General features: G+C 43.1%; 1 protein-coding gene across 7 annotated transcripts in view; it reads right to left on the bottom strand.

Moving 5' to 3' along the window:
- Nucleotides 305–17,963, bottom strand: part of ST7 (suppression of tumorigenicity 7) — a 272,724-nt gene continuing 255,065 nt past the window's right edge. For 2 of the 7 annotated variants that reach the window (XM_018047192.1, XM_005679155.3), the window contains exons 13-15: nucleotides 14,214–14,306; nucleotides 11,383–11,522; nucleotides 305–653 (exon numbers count right to left, since the gene is read on the bottom strand). In XM_018047192.1, coding sequence (XP_017902681.1) covers nucleotides 558–653; nucleotides 11,383–11,522; nucleotides 14,214–14,306 — 329 coding nt within the window. In that variant the 3' untranslated portion in view covers nucleotides 305–557. Of the gene's footprint in view, nucleotides 654–9,281; nucleotides 10,319–11,382; nucleotides 11,523–14,213; nucleotides 14,307–17,963 lie in introns of those variants that run through there. The other 5 variants (XM_018047190.1, XM_005679154.3, XM_018047191.1 and 2 more) reach the window with 3 other exon arrangements.

The following is a 17,963-nucleotide window of genomic DNA, read 5'->3' as shown; positions in this document are numbered from 1 at the left end:
CTGAATCAGAACAACCTGTGATGGCACATACTTTTCATTCATGCTTCCTGTCATTCATGCTGGAAGTTTCTTTTGTGTATTTGGCCTATGAGGGCACACAGTTTGGAGCTGAAAAGATGGTGCTTTTTAGCTAAAGAGAGTCTATTTTCCAAGCCAAGGGGTGCCAATGGCCTGCTGAAATCAGTCTTCTCAGCTCAGAATACCATCGTGTGGTGTTCAGCAGATTTGGGGGCCTTAGTAAATTAAATGTAATCTATAGGTTTATTTGGATACCAATGATATTAGGGTTGGGAGACACAACTGGTTGCTGCAATACACAAAAGTTTATTTTTGACTTTTTTTCTTTTCTGAAGGCAAAATATAATAGAACTGAACATCAATGAATTTTGTACAACAAAAACAGCTTTTAATATGGAACAGACAGTTCATGAAGATTTTAAAATCCTGGAATGGCTTCCCTTTTCCAAAGTCATGCTTTCTTGCGGTCCACGAGGAGTTGGCACAAAGAGACGGTGGCGGCCTGCTGGGCGAGGTGAGTGGAAGGACGGGTGGGCTCCCTAGATCCGAGTCAGCTGGTGCCACAGACTGGATGGCAGGATGCTCTCCACTTTTTCCATGACAAAGTTTAAGGGGGCAAACAAAGTGCTGAGGAACTGTGAACAAACCAGAAGAGCACACAAGTCAGGAGAGATCTTTTTTTCCCCTTTGACTACATCAGGTCTTAGTTGTGGCACGTGGGCTTAGTTGCTCCATGGCATATGGGATTTTAGTTCCCTGACTAGGGACTGAACCCATATCCCCTGTATTGTAAGACAGATTCTTAACCACTGAACCACGAGGGAAGTCCGTCAGGAGAGATCTTGTTCAAGACTATAAAATGAACCTCTCCAACCCATGCTTGCGTATTAAGCCTCTGCATCATAAAAAGTCCCCAAACACTATGATTACATATTTATGTTTGTAGGAAATGCTGGTTGATGAACAAACCTGCATTCCAGTTTCTGTCCCTCACCCCAACCCTGCCACCCCAGCCCGAGTTCTGATGGACAAAGGAAGAAATGTTGGCTGACAGGCCCTCCACTCCTTGGACAGCTGCCCCCAGTGCTGAGGCCTTCCAACTAGTCTTCAGGATATGAGGCTGCCCATGGAGATGACCAGTACCATCAAAAGGGACGGAGGACGGGTGGTGAATGAGCAGAAGAGCTAAAACGCGGCGACAACTTCTCCGCCTGCTTGTGTAGTTATAGAGCTTTAAGTGGAAAAGGCAACAACAACAAAAAGTCCAGTCTGTGGGATGGTTGTCAGCTGCTTTGGGATCCTATGATCTCCCAAACGCCCGCAGCCCAGGCTCCTTTCTGAAACAGCTGCTCAGCAGTGAGCACCATGGAGCCTGGGTGAAGGTAGCGGGCCAGCCAGTCCATGGACCACACATCCTTGTGGAAAAGGTGCTCCTCTGAAGAGACCTTCAGAATCTCTTTCATTTGGTTACTGAATTTTCTGCCTTTCACGTAGAGAATAATGTTCTTAGAAAGCGCCTTTTAAAAAAGCCAGGTGCCTCACCTAAGACTCATTTAACATGATCTCAAGTCTGTTCTTATTATGTTCTCATGAAGAATCAGCCTCTTCCACAAGCCATCAGCAGCTGGCAGAGGAAGTGCCTAAACCCAGCCAGGCACGAGACGGGTATCTGGATGGATTGCTTGCTCTCTGTTCAGAACCAAGGTATCGACTCACAAAGGTTCAATATCTGGTCCTCATACTGTGGAATCCCTTGTCCCAGTCCCCTGTAGAGAGTACAGCACAGTCTACACCACCAAGAATTTCCCACGGAACTTGCAGTGTAGGACGTGAGTACATACACAGAGCAGAGAGCACAGTTCTGAGGTCAAACTGGTAGATATGCCTTTAATCCAGTTAAAACAGGCTCCTCTACTGGTCACATGCTCTATGGATTGCAGGTCCTCAGAAAGAAGTACGGTAGGCAAGTTTCCCAAATTTACTTGACCTCAGAATCTTTTCTTCTTTTTTCAAAAAAGAACCAGTAGAATACAAACTGGGAAGGCTTGCACCACATTATGGAAGGATCATCAAGGGTGAGATTTGTGTAACGAAAACTCGAGAGTATAAGATTCGAAATCCTTCTCTGTGTTGCCTCTTTCACAACAATTGGACATATTTACTCAGTAAGGCACTTAAGTACTGGATGAGATACAGAATTGTTTAGGACAAAAGTCCCACTGTCAGGAAGGTCAACACCTAGGGGGAGGGGGAAGGGAGCTACTAAGAACTGTACCAGGTAGACCATAACGCAGCAGAAGACAGATGTACAAGCCAAGCACCAGGAAGGTCAAGAAAGGGAGAGAATCCATTCTGTTGAAAGGAACAGGAGAAGCTGAAAATGAGCTGACTGAAACAGTCCCCAGCGGATGGCTGGGGTATGAAAAAAACAGAGATGAGGTAAGAGTAGTAAGGAAAGAAATGTGAGCAAGGTGGAGGGGGAGTGGAGGATGGGGTGGGGGGCTCCAGGCTCAACAAACAGCTGGAACAGAAATGGTAAAGCAAAGCAGCTAGGAAGACCAGAAGATAATAAACAGTTCAGTTTTGCTGGAAGGGATAAAGGAAGAGCGCTCAGAAGCAAACAGAAGAGCTTTGGGGAGGGCCTTCAGTGTCAGTTTGAACTTGCACTTAAGAATAAGGCAGCCTCTGGAGAGGGTATGGAGAAAAGGCAACCCTCTCACACTGTTGGTGGGAATGCAAACTAGTACAGCCACTATGGAGAACAGTGTGGAGATTCCTTCAAAAACTGGAAACAGAACTGCCATATGACCCAGCAATCCCACTACTGGGCATACACACTGAGGAAACCAGAACTGAAAGAGACACGTGTACCCCAATGTTCATCACAGCACTTTTAACAATAGCTAGGACAGTAACCTAGATGTTTATTGGCAGATGAATGGATAAGAAAGCTGTGGTACATATATACAATGGAGTATTGCTCAGCCATAAAAATAATACATTTGAATCAGTTCTAGTGAGGTGGATGAAACTGGAGCCTATTATACAGAGTGAAGTAAGTCAGAAAGAAAAACATCAATACAGTATACTAACACATATATATGAAACTTAGAAAGATGGTAACAATGACCCTATATGTGAGACAGCAGAAGAAACACAGATATAAAGAACAGACTTTTGGACTCTGGGAGAAGGCAAGGGTGGGATGATTTGAGAGAATAACATTGAAACATCTGTATTGCCATATGTGAAATAGATCGCCGGTCCAGGTTCAATGCATGAGACAGGGTGCTCAGGGCTGGTGCACTGGGATGACCCTGAGGGATGGGATGGGGAGGGAGGTGGGAGGGGGGTTCAGGATGGGGGACACATGTACACCCATGGCTGATTCATGTCAATGTATGGCAAAAACCACTACAATATTATAAAGTAATTAGCCTCCAATTAAAATAAATAAAATTTTTTAAAAAGAACAATACAATGGAAAAAGAGACAGTGTCTTCAATAAATGGTGCTGGGAAAACTGAACAATTACATGTAAATGAATGAAATTAGAACACTCTAACATCATACACAAAAAACAAACTCAAAATGGATCAAAGACCTAAATGTAAAAACGGATGCTATAAAAATCCTTGAGGAAAACAAATGTGGAATACTCTTTGACATACATCCCAGCAATATCATTTTGGATCTGTCTCCTACAGTAATTAATGAAAATAAAAATAATCAAATGGGGCCTGATCAAACTAAAAGCTTTTGCACAGCAAAGGAAACCATAAATAGAACAAAAATACAACCTACAGAATGGGAGAAAATATTGGCAAATGATGCAACCAACAAGAATTAATCACCAAAATATACAAACAGTGCATAAAGCTCAAAAAAAAAAAAAGGGGGCAAAAGATCTAAATAGATGTTTCTCCAAAGAAGGCACACAAATGGCCAAAAGGCACATGAAAAGATGCTCAACATCACTATTAGAGAAATGCAAATCTCAGCTTCAACGAGGTATCACTTTATACCAGTCAGAATGGCTATCATCAAAAAGTCTACAAATAATAAATGCCAGAGAGGGTATGGCATTCTACATCTTTACACTGTTGATGGGAAAGTCAATTGGTACAGCAACTATGGAGAGGAATATGTGTGTGTGCGTGCTAAGTTGCTTCAGTTGTGTCCAACTCTGTGTGATCGTTGGACTGCACCCTGCCAGGCTCCTCTGTCCATGGGATTCTCTAGGCAAGAATACTGGAGTGGGTAGCCATTCCTTTTTCCAGGGGATCTTCCTGACCCAGGGATTGAACCTGGGTCTCAGACATTGCAAGCAGAATCTTTACCGTCTAAGCCAGCAGGAATTATTATTATTATTACCTTCTCCAGAAGAGCAGTATAGAAATTTCTTAAAAATCTAAAAATAGAGATACCATATGATCCTGCAATCCCACTCCTAGGCATATATTCAGAGAAAACCATAATTTGAAAAGCTTTGTGCATCTCAGTGTTTATTGTAATACTACTTCCAATAGCCAAGACCTGGAAGCAACCTCAATTTCCACTGACAGATGAATGGATAAAGAAGAAGTGGAATCGTTACACAATGGAATATTACTGAGCCATAAAAAGAATGAAATAATGTCATCTGCAACAGCATGGATGGACCTAGCAATTATCAGACTAAGTGAAGTACACCAGACAGAGGAAGACAAATATCATATGATATCACTTACATGTAGAATCTAAAAAAAAAAAAAAAAAAGATACAAATGAACTTACATTCAAAGCAGAAATAGCCCCACAGACATAGAAAACAAATTTATGGTTACCAAAGGGAAAGGGGGAGGATAAATTAGGAATTTCAGATTAACACCACACACTACTCTGTATAAAAGCGATAACCAATAAGGACTACTGTAGAGCACAGGGAACTATACTCAGCATTTCATAATAACCTATAAGGGAAAATAAACTAAAAGACTATACATATATATATGATTATCTATTTCTGTATTTTTCTCCTTCAAAAATAACTAATTTCTACCTATGCGTATGTGAAAATAAATTAGTATACATCTTCAAGACAAACATACAAGAATAAGGCAGCCTCAATAGTTCTTGAGTGAAGGAAGGATGGCTTTGTACTCCGGAAGGTGCTAGCGCACAGCAATGCCTGACTTTCTGAAACCATCCTTGGCTGGGCGGGCAGTACCACGTGGTTGCTCACCCTACTAACTGGATGGCTTGCACTTCTCAGTTCAGAGCTGGATGTAGTTGTGGGAGATCCTAGACCCAGGAACAAGCAATTACTGCCCACACTGCCTCTGAAAGAGACTTAAATCCTAGTTCTGAGAGTGTAATATGGAGCAAGTCTCCTGATTGTATCAGCCCAACATAGTAACACTGCAGAATTTAAAATATGCATACGTAACATTTGTTTGTAATCAGAGATTGTCAAGGCTCCATAACATGTATTTGCCTGTATGTAATAGTTCCATGAAGAGGAGCTAGGTGCTAAACCGGTCTGGATGACCCAGGCATCCTGGCAAGAGATGGAAGATGGGGCCCGATGAACAAGGTGATTTTGCTGGTGAAGTTGTCATATCCTGAAAACCTGACCAAAAACAGATTTATAACCACCAAATTTGTGACTGAGGGTGGGAAGGAATGACTGCCGCATTAACATGAGCCAGAGTGGTTAGATGAAAGGCATCACTCAAAGTCTGAGTTCTGTGTTACTTTCTGCACTAACTGGGGGTTGGGGGGACACCGGGAGCCACGGCATGGTAGCAGAACAAATGAAGATGCTGTTACAAGGTTGGTTCAAAACAAAGGCCTGCCTCTTTATTTGCTTTGTTTTGGACACTGACCTGACTTGGATAAAAGGGAGGCCTAGTTCAGTGGCAAGCCTTGCTCAGCTTGAGGTCTGCAAACACCCCGAGCCACAAGATGCAATGCACCCTGCCTGCCTGGACCACACCTGCGCCTCTCAACCAGGTTCCACAAGAGAAGTAAGTCCTGATACCTCCCGTGTATGTGATCATATACTGTTCTCCCTTGTATCTAGGATGTTCTATCCTTGGGAGAATTGAGAAAAGAATCCTTTGAATTGTTTCCTAGAGATCCTAGTTCTCTCGCATTCACCCAGTTGGGATGTGCACCCTTTGTTACTAGGTTACCTTCCTCCTTAGTAGCCCTCCTCGTGTCCTCTTCCTCATCCCTCACCCACAAGGAAGAAGCAGCAATCTAATAAGGTGCCTGAAACTAATAAGCTCTTTTCACTTGGTAGCTAGACAAATGTCAGTGGTTTTCATCAGGAGGTATTACAAAAAAAAAAAAAAAAGTTTGGTGGAACATGCCTTACTTCCTTGGATGCTCATTTATACTTCTTTGCAAGTTTGAAAATCAGTCAACACTTTCTGACCCAAAACTCAACCAATGCACATGGAGAAACAACAGTTTCACTGAGGGACTTGGGAAATGTTATTGCCTGAAAAGTTAAGTCTGAATGAGCAACACCAGGCAACCCTGGAACAGCTCATCTATCTCAGTGTCCAAAACTCCTGTCCCGAGGGCAGAGATACATGGTCCAAAACCCACCATAATTTAATCAGTGTCTTGTGGTGAGAAAAAGCAACTGAACTAATAATAAAAGAGAGAGCAACACTTCAATAGCCTGATCCTCCTTTTCCCAAAACACCATTATTTAGAAGAAGGTCATGGCTCGCAACATGCTTCATTAACATTTGAAACGCCTCTGCTTATCTGAATAAGTTCCAGGTGCCCTATTGCAATCAGACAATTGACATTTCACTGTAATCAATATCAGACTTCAAAGAGGTCAGGGTCTATAAGTTGAAGACGAGAGTCAGAAGTCAGGGGGCTGGATCTCAGGGAAGGAGAGAGACCAGAGGAGTAAAGACAGGGCCCTTCAAACAGAAGAGGTCAGCACACTGACCTTCCCACATTCTGCGAGGGGCTGGGTTTGGAACGATCACTTATTTATATGAGCAACCTTATCTTGGTAACCAAACATTCTAAGAAGAGTTAGTTCTAAGTCATTGAGGTAGATTAGATTAGGCGGGGAGAGCCAGTTGAAGCCTCTCATTTTACTATTTTCCAGTGGCTCACACTTGGCTGCGGGCTTCCTTACTGGCTGCATATCAACATGTAAACACACTGGAGAGTTCCCAAGCTGCACGCAGCCTGGCGGGTGGCGGTGCAATCTCTCTCCATCTACTAAGAGTCATTATCCCAGGGACATTATCTCAGGCTAGGGCTGAGAAAATCATTTTCACAAGCTGCAAATGGTTGCAGGCAGCCTATAGGGCAGCTGTGATAACCTGTGGGGGTCTTCATGAGGGGCCTGATGAAGTGACAAGAGTGAAGATGTGGCGAGGGCTCGGGGGCAGTGGGGGGGCGGTGCAGAGGAGGGAGACGGGGCTTGTCTCCTTCAGGCTATCCATCTTCCTTCTCCACAAAAGCTCCCCAGACATTTTGGAAGCTGCTAAACCTTAATGAAGGGGAGATGAATGTGATCCTCCAGGCAGAGGTTTAAAAGCAAATTTATCTGAGCTACATTTGAAAACTGTGAGTAGCTGACCAAACTATCACACCTTAGTGAAGTCGCTCAGTCGTGTCCGACTCTTTGCGACCCATGAACTGTAGCCCACCAAGCTCCTCCGTCCATGGGATTCTCCAGGCAAGAATAGTGGAGTGGGTTGCCATTTCCTTCTCCAGGGGATCTTCCTGACCCAGGGATCGAACCCAGGTCTCCCACATTGCAGGCAGACGCTTGCTCGGGGGTTGCGTCACACCTTGGTAGCATATAAAATAAGAGGACCATAAAGGCAAATTTATATTTTATTTAATCATTTGGTCTCTGACTCAAAATAAAGCTATGCTGCTGCTGCTGCTGCTGCTGCTAAGTCATTGTCATGTCCGATTCTGTGTGACCCCATAGATGGCAGCCCACCAGGCTCCCCCTATGGAAATATTAAATGAGGAGAGTGGCCCTTGGTCTAATCTGTAATGAACACATCTTTGCGATGTTGTGGCAGCGACGCAGCCTAACCTAGGAAATGCCCAGTCGTAGTCTATATACTATCCGCCATTCCCTCTAGCCCTCTCCCTGGTTAACGTGGCTTCAGGCAGTCACTCCGTATAATATAGTGGTTCTCAGCCCGGGCTGCACACCCAAATGACCAAGGGGGAGCATCTGAAAACTCAGATACCCAGGCTGCACCCCAGGCCAATTAAGTCAGAGTCCCCTGGGTTGGAAGATCAGGCATCAGTAAATTTTAAGCTTCCCAGATAATTTGAAGGTGCAGCCAGGGTAAAACCACTGGTTCCTAGAAAGCGATCACCTCAATGGCTCTGACACTGCACCATGCACCCACAGATGGCTGCTAGAAGGCAGGCTTTCGTGAGGCCAGCGTTCTCTGAAGGAATAGTCTTCAACCCACCCATCTTCATAATGAGTGGTGGGTGGGGAGGGAGCTTGTTAAAAACACAGATTCCTGGGCGCTAACACGCAACACTCTGAACTCCTAATGGTGGGGCCAGGTGAATTCTGCACACGCCAGAGGCTAAGAATCACTGTCCTGATCCCAAACTCCCACCAAGAGCTGTACATTAGCTTAAGGAAGAATACCGGGCCAATGACATTGTCTAATGTTGTAAATATACTCTTATTTTAAATTTTACATTATACTCTAATCTACCCAGACTTTTGGCAGCTACTTTAATTCAGAGGTTGGCTTGGGATAGAAACAAATAATGAATATCATAGGCTTATAAACTAGGGAGCATCCATAGGGAAGCTTAGATGATACTGGGTTCAGGAATCATATCATGGTAAGGAACTTTAAGATATTCTGCCTGAAAAAAAGAGAAAGTATTAACTTAGAAAAAGTGGCCAAGAATGTAGTAACTGCCTCAAGAATTTCAGAGAGGAAGTAGAGTTGTTTACTATAGTTTTGGAGAGTAGAATAGGAACATAAGTAGAAACTAAAGGAGGGCAGCTTAACCAATAAAAGGAAGAGTTCTGAATGATCCAATAATGGAACGGGCTTCCATGTTGAAAAGGTGAGTGCCCCATGGCTAAAAGTATTCAACAGGCATCTAGGTGATCTCCACCAAGTTACTGTTGAAGGCAATTTGTTTAAGGTCCTTTCAACTCTTAGCATCTATGATTATAATTATAAAAGAAATGCTAAGCTGTATCTGAGTTTTTACACTGATTCTTTCTGCAGAAACCACTACCATTTATTCATTTAATAATCATTTATTGAAAACCTACTATGTGCAAGGCAAAGCTATGGGGATACAGAGATGAGGAAGACACAGTCCTGCTCGCAAGGAGCTCACATTCTAAAAGGGGGTCAGACAAGATTTTAACAATTATAATATAGTACAATAAATGTAATAATATAGGTATTCATGGGTGGGATCAGAGAGGAAAGGTTCTAACTCAGCTTAGGAGGAACTTAGAAAGGAAGCCGAGTATAAAAGAACAAAGAGGCATTAGTAGACTGGACAAGTGCTGGTGGTAATGGGGAAGGGCATTCCACACAGTGCAAACAGCACGTGCAAAAGCACTGGGCACAAGAGCCTGTTGCATCTGGGAATGGTGAGAAATTCACTGTGGCCCAAGAGCAGTGCCTGGGCAAGAGTTGAGAGAGAGTAGGCTGAAGAGGCAAGCAAGGGCCAGATCACAAAGGACCTTGTGTGCCATGCTAAAGATCTGTGACTTTATCCTGATGTTGGTGGGAAACCATTGGGGAAATTCAAGCACAGAAGTGACATGCTCAGATTTTCTAAAAAAGATCATTTTGGGGTCAGTACAAAGGAAATACTGGCAGAGGAGAAGCCTGGAAAAAAGGAGACCAATTAAGACTCTTGCAAGAAATCACAGAGATCTAAACTAAGAGAGTCATGGGAGAAGAAAGAAGATAAGGAGAGGTGAATTCCATCTACTGACCACCAAGCGGCTCAGGAGGTTAGATCCGACAGACTGTGGAAACAGAGACAGATGGGATGTAAAGGGTGAGAGAAGGAAGAGTCTGGGAGGGCTGCCGAGTTTCTGGCTTGAGTGACTGGGTGGATGTCAGAGCCACTGGCGGAGGGTCAGGGATACAGGAGGAGGAGCAGTTTTGGTGGTGGGGGGAGGAGGGTGATGAGTTCAGTTTTGGAAATGTTGAGACTGAGGTGCCGGTGGGATTTCCAGTTCATCTTCAACACGCATGAAAATACTCTCGCAATTCCAGTCCCTGAGCTCTGCCGAGCAGAAAATGTCAATCATCTGGAAAGGGATTAAATCAACCCAGCCAAGTTAGAAATCATCCTTTCTGACTCCACTTGCCTTGAAATCAGAATGGAGTTCCAGGGAAACAATTGGTTTTCTTTTTCTGACTCCTTCTGTTTGAAACTCTTCTGTGGCAAAATTAGTAAACTTATCCTCACTGTGTGTACAGGTGGAAATAGTCAGTTTTCATCAAGGAAACAATGGTTCTTGGTTGTCAATGCAGATGACTTTTCTCATTAAAGCGCTTCTCCATAACCATCTTTTTTTTTAGAGAAAAATTTTAATAGTCATTTTATTTAACTCAATATATCTAAAAATTATCATTTTAACATGAATTCAGTAAAGTAACTAATGAGATATTGTATATTCTTTTCCAAGACTAAGTTTGAAATTTGGTGGATATATTATAGTCTCAATGCATCTCTTTTTAAAAATTTTGATTAGCATATAGTTGCTTTACAATGTTGTGTTAGTTTCTATTGTACAGCAAAATGAATCAGCTATACGTATACCATAACCTTCTTTAAAGTCTTAATGGATTCTGATAGTTCTAAACATTATATTTCTATACTTATTAATACTATACACCCTTCACACCATCTCAGTTCATTCCCCAAACAATTTAATTTGTTGACATTACAACTTTTAAAATTTAAATCATCTTTGAAAATGTAAATTCTATCCTTCTTGCAGGAAAGACCTACAATATCTAAAGATTAGAAATAATGTCATTCAATTTATATAAAACTGAATAACCTCCCAAATATTTTTCATTTACTAGGATTTCCTTAATTCTTCATGTAATTCTTTTAGAACACAGGCATTTTGGGGGGAACTGCTGAGAATCTTTTTGTATGTGAAATGAGGCAAGGCATGCAGTAATAAACAAGCTACACTTTCTCATTTTGATTCCACTGATGATACTGAAAATTCAGTATCAGTGAGCAAAGAGTCAGTACAAGCACATCCACTTTTACACGACCCTCCCCCATTTCTCTTATGCTGCTTTTCATGACTTTCCCTGCCCCTTGCCTGAGGCCTCTCTCTTGGCAAATACTCACAGCTTTTGCAAAGACCCCCATGAGTTCCGGGAACTGATGTGTCAGGAGGGCCAACATGGCTGTGAAGGAACACAATCCAGCAGTAAAGAGAATAAAAAAGGGAAGCTCCTTTTTGGGGTAAACTGAGACTTCATGGAAAGCTGTGGAGAAGAACAAAAGGGAAGTGTTAGGGCTGCAGTGAAATGCACTCTCAGGGAACTTCTCTAGGCGGGATAGACTCTTCAGAGCTTTAGCTGAAGCCTTTTGGAAGGAAAAACGTAGGGCCCTTGCATGAATGAGCGCCAACATCTCCACCAGCCTCTGGGGCCTAGTGCTTCTCCAAGTCCGTATTTACCCTTCAGGACTCTATCCAGGGCATGATGGGTTAACGTGGGGATGTCACACATTCACGGGCAGGGACAGCGACACTATCTACGCCTAATACACAGTATTCCTTTCTCAAAAGGAAACATAAACAAAACTTTATTTGTTATGTGTTTTATAAATTATAAAACACATGTTCACTGAACAAAACTTGTAAAATCCACAAGTATCCTGAAATAAAAACTCTTCTCTCTAGATTGTCACTGTCCTGGAATTTTTAAATCACTGTCACAGAGAGATACTAGTGTGTATGTGTGTATGCTAAGTCACTCAGTCATGTCTGAGTCTTTGTGACCGTGGACTGTAGCCCGCCAGGCTCCTCTGTCCGTGAGATTCTCCAGGCAAGAATACTGGAGTGGGTAGCCATTCCCTCCTCCAGGGGATCTTCCCAACCCAGAGATCGAACCTGCATCTCTGGTATTAGCAGGCGAGTTCTTTACCTCTAGCACCACCTGGGAAGCCCAGATATTAGTGTAGCTTGTATTTTTTCCTGGTACAATCTAACTATATCAGTGGAGGATACTACCCTAAGGGAGAAACATTAAGCAAGGATCATCCATCCATCAATAATGGGAGATTTTAGGGCTTTTCATAACTTTTAAATTTCAAGTGACCCGCACAGAGAGAAAAGCACCAAAGCCTGGCCCTGCGGAAGGAAGCCGTGTGGCTGTGTGTGAACAACATTGCCATTCCAACCAAAGGACCAAGGGTCTCCATCTTCCTCAGGAAACCCAAGGTCTCAAGCCTCTCCTCAACCTTTCAACTCTAAGCCCAAAACATGACAGGGTAGAGGGCCAGGGAGGGACAAAGACAAATAAACTGGAAACTGAACCCAGGGATGTCAACCTCCTAGGGCTCTCCTTGGGTGGACGTGTGCTCAGGGCCACCGTGGACGCCACACCATTAATGTGCCGAACGCAGGTAACATGTGAAACCACCCATCTGCCTCTCATCCTCACCCTCAACACTCAATGATTGTGAAGGGAAATCAGACTTGAACCACTGCATTCAATTAAATCAACGTGAGTCATAATTTTCTATTCTAGAACCATAAAGATTATTCCTAGACACTGTCTTTTAAGAATTATAATCTTTTTCTAATAGTGAATCTATCCCCCATGGAAATGTGTTTGAACTCAATTAAAACATTAAAAATGATGTACTTTTTAGAAAACTGCCTTTCTTATCAGAAGTCAGAAATACTAATAAGGATCTCCCTGAAGGGAGAGCTGAAAGGAAAAAGTGTGGGCCCGTCACAGACCCTGTTTCTGAAACCAAACCTAATGCAGAGTGAGGTACCCAATCCCTTTACACATTAAATATAGATGGTGAGGAACACCATACCACTGAGGCCTCCACCTCCCGAGGTAACTCATCACACAGCAAAGAAAGCAGAGAGCTGCCTTCTGCTCCTTCATCCTGAGACAGCAGCTCATTTTGCACCTGGACCCCACCATTTTGGAGATTCACAACTGTCTCAAAAAATATGGCCATTGGACAGTTTACAAGCACCCAGGGCTCCAAGTTCAGCTGGTCTTCTGGGCAAAGCATCTAACTATGTTAGAGCTATGAGATGTGATAGAACTGGGGCTGGTGCAGGGTGGGAGTGGCAGGAGAGAGGACAGGGAAGAGAGAATAGACAAAATTTGGAGCTTATTATCTGAGGGAGAAAAGTATGTCCTAAGGCAGGGCCACATGAAGGGCCTGGACACGATTCATTATACACAGTATAATTTGATAATAACTATTTAGCTGGAATTGTCAAAACAATGTTGGATTACAGTAAACCAAATCATACTTTCCACGTGCGGTACGGGTCCTCCGACTGCCAGCTGGTAAGGCCCTCAAGGGTAGGGTTTGCCCTCTGCCTGCTGTGGACAGAGCTGAGACTGCACGTGTGCCCTGCACACATCCCACCGGCTCACTGCATGCCATCCGAGAGATGCTCGCGGGAAATCGTGCTGGCCAACAGCATTGCATCACCGCAGAAAGCACGCCCACCTGGCCCATGGGTCTGCCTCTGGTGGCAATGCCAGCATCCTCATGCTGCCCTGCCCTCCCCACCAGACTCTTTTGCAGCTCCTCTGTTTCTCTTTTAGACTCCATGTGTGCAGACTTCCTCTGACCAGTGGGAGAGCCCAGGCCGAGCCCTGCACAGTGGATCGGCCCAGCGAGGGGCATCTGCCTCAAACTAGGGTCTCTGTGCTCAAACCAGCCAGGACATGATGCTTCTTCATCTAAACTTCAGTCACCAGGGGTCTTTCCCTCTGATGAATCTGGAAAGACATGGAGGAGCAGGAAGCCAAGCCTGCACACATAACTCACTTTGATGCTTATGCTGTCGGACGAGGACAGGGCAATAGAAGACAAGGAACACCATACACATGTATCATTCCCACCTCTCTCTATCCCGTTGTTGGCGCACCACCCTCACCAGCCCAGGAGAGGAATAAGGAGGGCAGACTTACATGGGAGCAGCTCGCGATCTGCTGTCTCTGTACAGATGGGGTAGGGATAAAACAGATGCCCCTTTTCCAAGGGATAAGGGATCATCCGAAAAGCTGAAAAGGAGAGACAATATGTTAGAGGCACAATATTTGTCTCATAACATCTCAACTTCATGGGGAGCATTTTGAGCATTTTTATAATGGGGAACATTTCTACAAGTAACTTTCAGAAAGGATGCGAGACTTACCCAAATGCTGAGGCATGCACCAGAGAAATTGTCAGAGATGCATTATGACAAATGACTCACACATTAACCTCACACTATACATCTGGACAAACCTCACAACACTAGGTGGGGATGGGGGTGCAGAGGAGTAGGCAAAGCCATCAATTCCAATGCCCAGGGTTTCCTCAGCTACAAAATATTATGAAAATGTCATGAGCACTAATTCAATATAGCTCAACTGATAGTAATAACAAAAACCTGGATTGAAATGCTTCCCCAAGAAGCAACGTGGACTGACTTGTAGGAGCATGTCACAGATGCACAAATATGAAAGGCATTCTAGCATGTCTATTTCAAAAATATGTCTAGGTGGATTAGAATTCCAACCAAGATGGATAAAAACAAGAATCTCAAAGTGCATGACTTGGGAGGTATTTCTGAACTTTATGAAACTTTTAAATCTTCAACATCATGTGGGAGAAAAAATGGATCTGGAGAGATCGAGTATCTGTATTTTGAGGATGTCAGGCCACGTAAGCTTTGCTTTTGGGGCATCAGATAACATTAGGTCTCACCCTGAATTATGACTTTCCAGTCAGTCCATCTCTTCCCATTTTCACATGCGTTACTCTCCCTGTTACAATGTCATCAGCATGTTAGTCTCACTGTTCCTATGAACAGTACTCGAGGAGGTAATTTTTCTTCCACAGATGTCCGGCAACTACAGCATGCCGTAGATGTAAAATATGAAAAAACTAGACCCTACACTGGGAACGTCGAATTACAATCCTTGCCTTCATGTGTGTCAAAGAGGGATGGTGGCAACACAGCAAACTTTTCAGCCGTAAATGCTGCATTTCAAGGACTCCTAGCTATGTCCTCAGCTGTGTAATTACCAAAGTCTTCTCAAAATGCTGTCAATGTACATATTTGTCTTTTGCATACTTATTTCAAACAGAAATCAGAAACAAAGAATGTTCTCCCTCACGAGACATGACAAGGTTCCATTGTAACCAGCATCAGTGCACATATGGTATTTATTCTGGTGTCTGAATATTATTTAAAAGTAAAAACATTATGTATGTGATCCCAGCATTTGGAATGCAGTCAATCTGCACCACAGTGCTATCACTCTGAGGTTACAGCACGTTGCCACGGAGAATATAAATCACTACAAACGTGGGATTAGAGCAGAGCCAGTTTGCTGGCAGTTGGCTGAGGTAAAAATGTTATCAATTTTCCTCTTGTAACAGAAACCTCTTAAACAGAGATTAAAACATTAAAAACACCCTAGACTTTAACTCTTCTTAAAATGAAAGGCTTACTCTAGTTCAATCAGACCTTCTCTTTCATGCAAAACAAGATGACTTTTGCCCATTACAGCAAGCAAGAGAGGGGTTCCCTGCACAAGTTGCTAACACACAAAGATTACTTGAAGGAAGCAGCATTTCTCTCAGTAGAACCAGGCTTTCAAGAGAAGGGAAAAAAATTACAAAACCAAAAAGAGAAAAACTCACTTAGTGCTTTATAGGATACACTAAACTCTCTTCTGGGAAGCGGGGCATTTAAACTGCAATATGGCAGGATTTTAATACCATTTCCCATAAATGATGGCTGCTATGAAAGCATCTCCAAAATGTAGAAAAACCTATGTGGAAGGTTTTTTTTTTTAATCCAGATTTTCATGTGCACTAGGGCTCCTGTAATTAAGAATCTGTCTAGGTTCATACCCTCAGTTTTCAAAGTGGCTATAAATTTGAATGCTAAATTTTATTCAAAACTGAAGTCAGTTTGCACTTCAGGGAGCAATTTTTTAAATGAAATATAGGGGTGCAAGATCTTGAGAGTGTTCAACCACAGAAATCAAATGGTTGGTTGGTGTCTTTTCAATCAGATAGCAAATGCTTTTCACTCCAGTATTTGGCATGCATACAAATTTTGTGCATCAAGTTACTCTCTTCCTTCTAATCAGTTCTGGTCTTCTGGAGAGGGTGAGGACACTGATTATATATGATTCAACAAAGAATACACACACGCTCTTCCTGTACCATCCTCTGCCCCCAAGCCCCGTGATAGTAAGGATGCTTATGTGCCCTTAAAATTTCTCTTTCTCATGTCAGTTGTCATTTACATCGAGTTCATAAAATAATGTTAAGACTTGGCTTCACTAAACAAAAGCAAACACAATTTCTGTTTGCAATTCTATCCTTTATCCACCCTGCTGGGCGGGGTCCAGCAAAGTGTGAGATAAGCACTGGAGGTCTAGAAAGAGCGGGAAGAGGCACCACGTGAGCCGTGCCAGCCGCACCCCCCACCTCCTGGTCCTTTCACTAAAAATATGTATAACTGCTCCACAAGGACCTTGTGGCTTTAGGTGAATGGCCAGAACTTTGGCAAGTGCAAGTAGTAACACACTGATTTAGCAGGGCAGGTAAGAATGAAAAAAGGTCATTTGAACTGTTTTATGAATTCGATCTACTTCATGAGTGACTAAAAACTTCCTAAAATATTTCCATCCCCCGCCCCCCGCAAAAAAAAGAACACACACATTTCAGAAGAAATACATGAAAATGTATATGCATTTGGTTAGGAAAAAAAGAATCTGGACTATTTAGTGTTAGTACATGGAACCTAGTGGCATTTTTGCATTTTCCTTTTGTGTCATCTCCTCCCTACCTTGGTTTCTACTGTGCCTTTGTGGGAGAGGCAAAACGAACTGGATCTACTTAGTGAACACAGCAGGCCCTCCACAATAACGTGTGAGACATTACACTACTGCCTTCTGGCCTCACCCAGACACACTATCTAGACAGGTTTCAAGCCTGTATCAGTGTTGTACCCATCAGAGACTTGACCAATTCTGGATAAAGAATCAAGAGAATGGACACAAGCATGGATACATGAACAAGTTAACTCTTGATTTTCCCACTGAATTCTAATGACCTTTCATCCTATCCACAATATAGACAAGGATAGAAGGCAATGTCTGATACTTTGCCTATGTTGAATTTTCAAAGAGGATCTCAGAGAACTTTATACAGATTGTTTGCAATACTAAGGACTGAGTTTGAATCCCAGCTCTACATGGTCAAAATTTGAGTGTCTACCTTGTATAGTAGGGACAGGAATGTGAGCCAAGCATGCACTGTTTCTGGACTGATGGAGCTGATTGCCCAGGGTGGGAAACAGATGAGACAATAATCATGAAAACAAGTGTGAAAGTTCCCTTGTGATAGTGTATACCTAATGGGGTAGCGGTGGAGGTGACAGCTCACGACGAGCCAACTGGACCAGGATGACAACTGTATGACTTCAGGCGGGTCATTATTCTGTGTCTAGCGGGTCATTTTATGTGTCCATAAAAATGAGGACACCAAGGACCTCGAGAGGCTGTTAAAAGGTGCTGTATGCGTGACAGCAGAGCTCAAGGTGTCTACACATAGGGCCTGACTGCTCAGTGAAAGTTAGTTTTCTCTTTGCTTTCCTTTCCACCAACCCCAAGCTCCTACTTGCTCTATCAGATCATATTCTAGCTTATAAGTAA

The sequence above is a fragment of the Capra hircus genome, chromosome 4 (assembly GCF_001704415.2).
Source record: "Capra hircus breed San Clemente chromosome 4, ASM170441v1, whole genome shotgun sequence".
Classification (NCBI taxonomy): Eukaryota; Metazoa; Chordata; class Mammalia; order Artiodactyla; family Bovidae; genus Capra; species Capra hircus.
The sequence above is the reverse complement of the archived record's forward strand: the minus strand, read 5'-3'. Positions and strand labels throughout refer to the sequence as shown.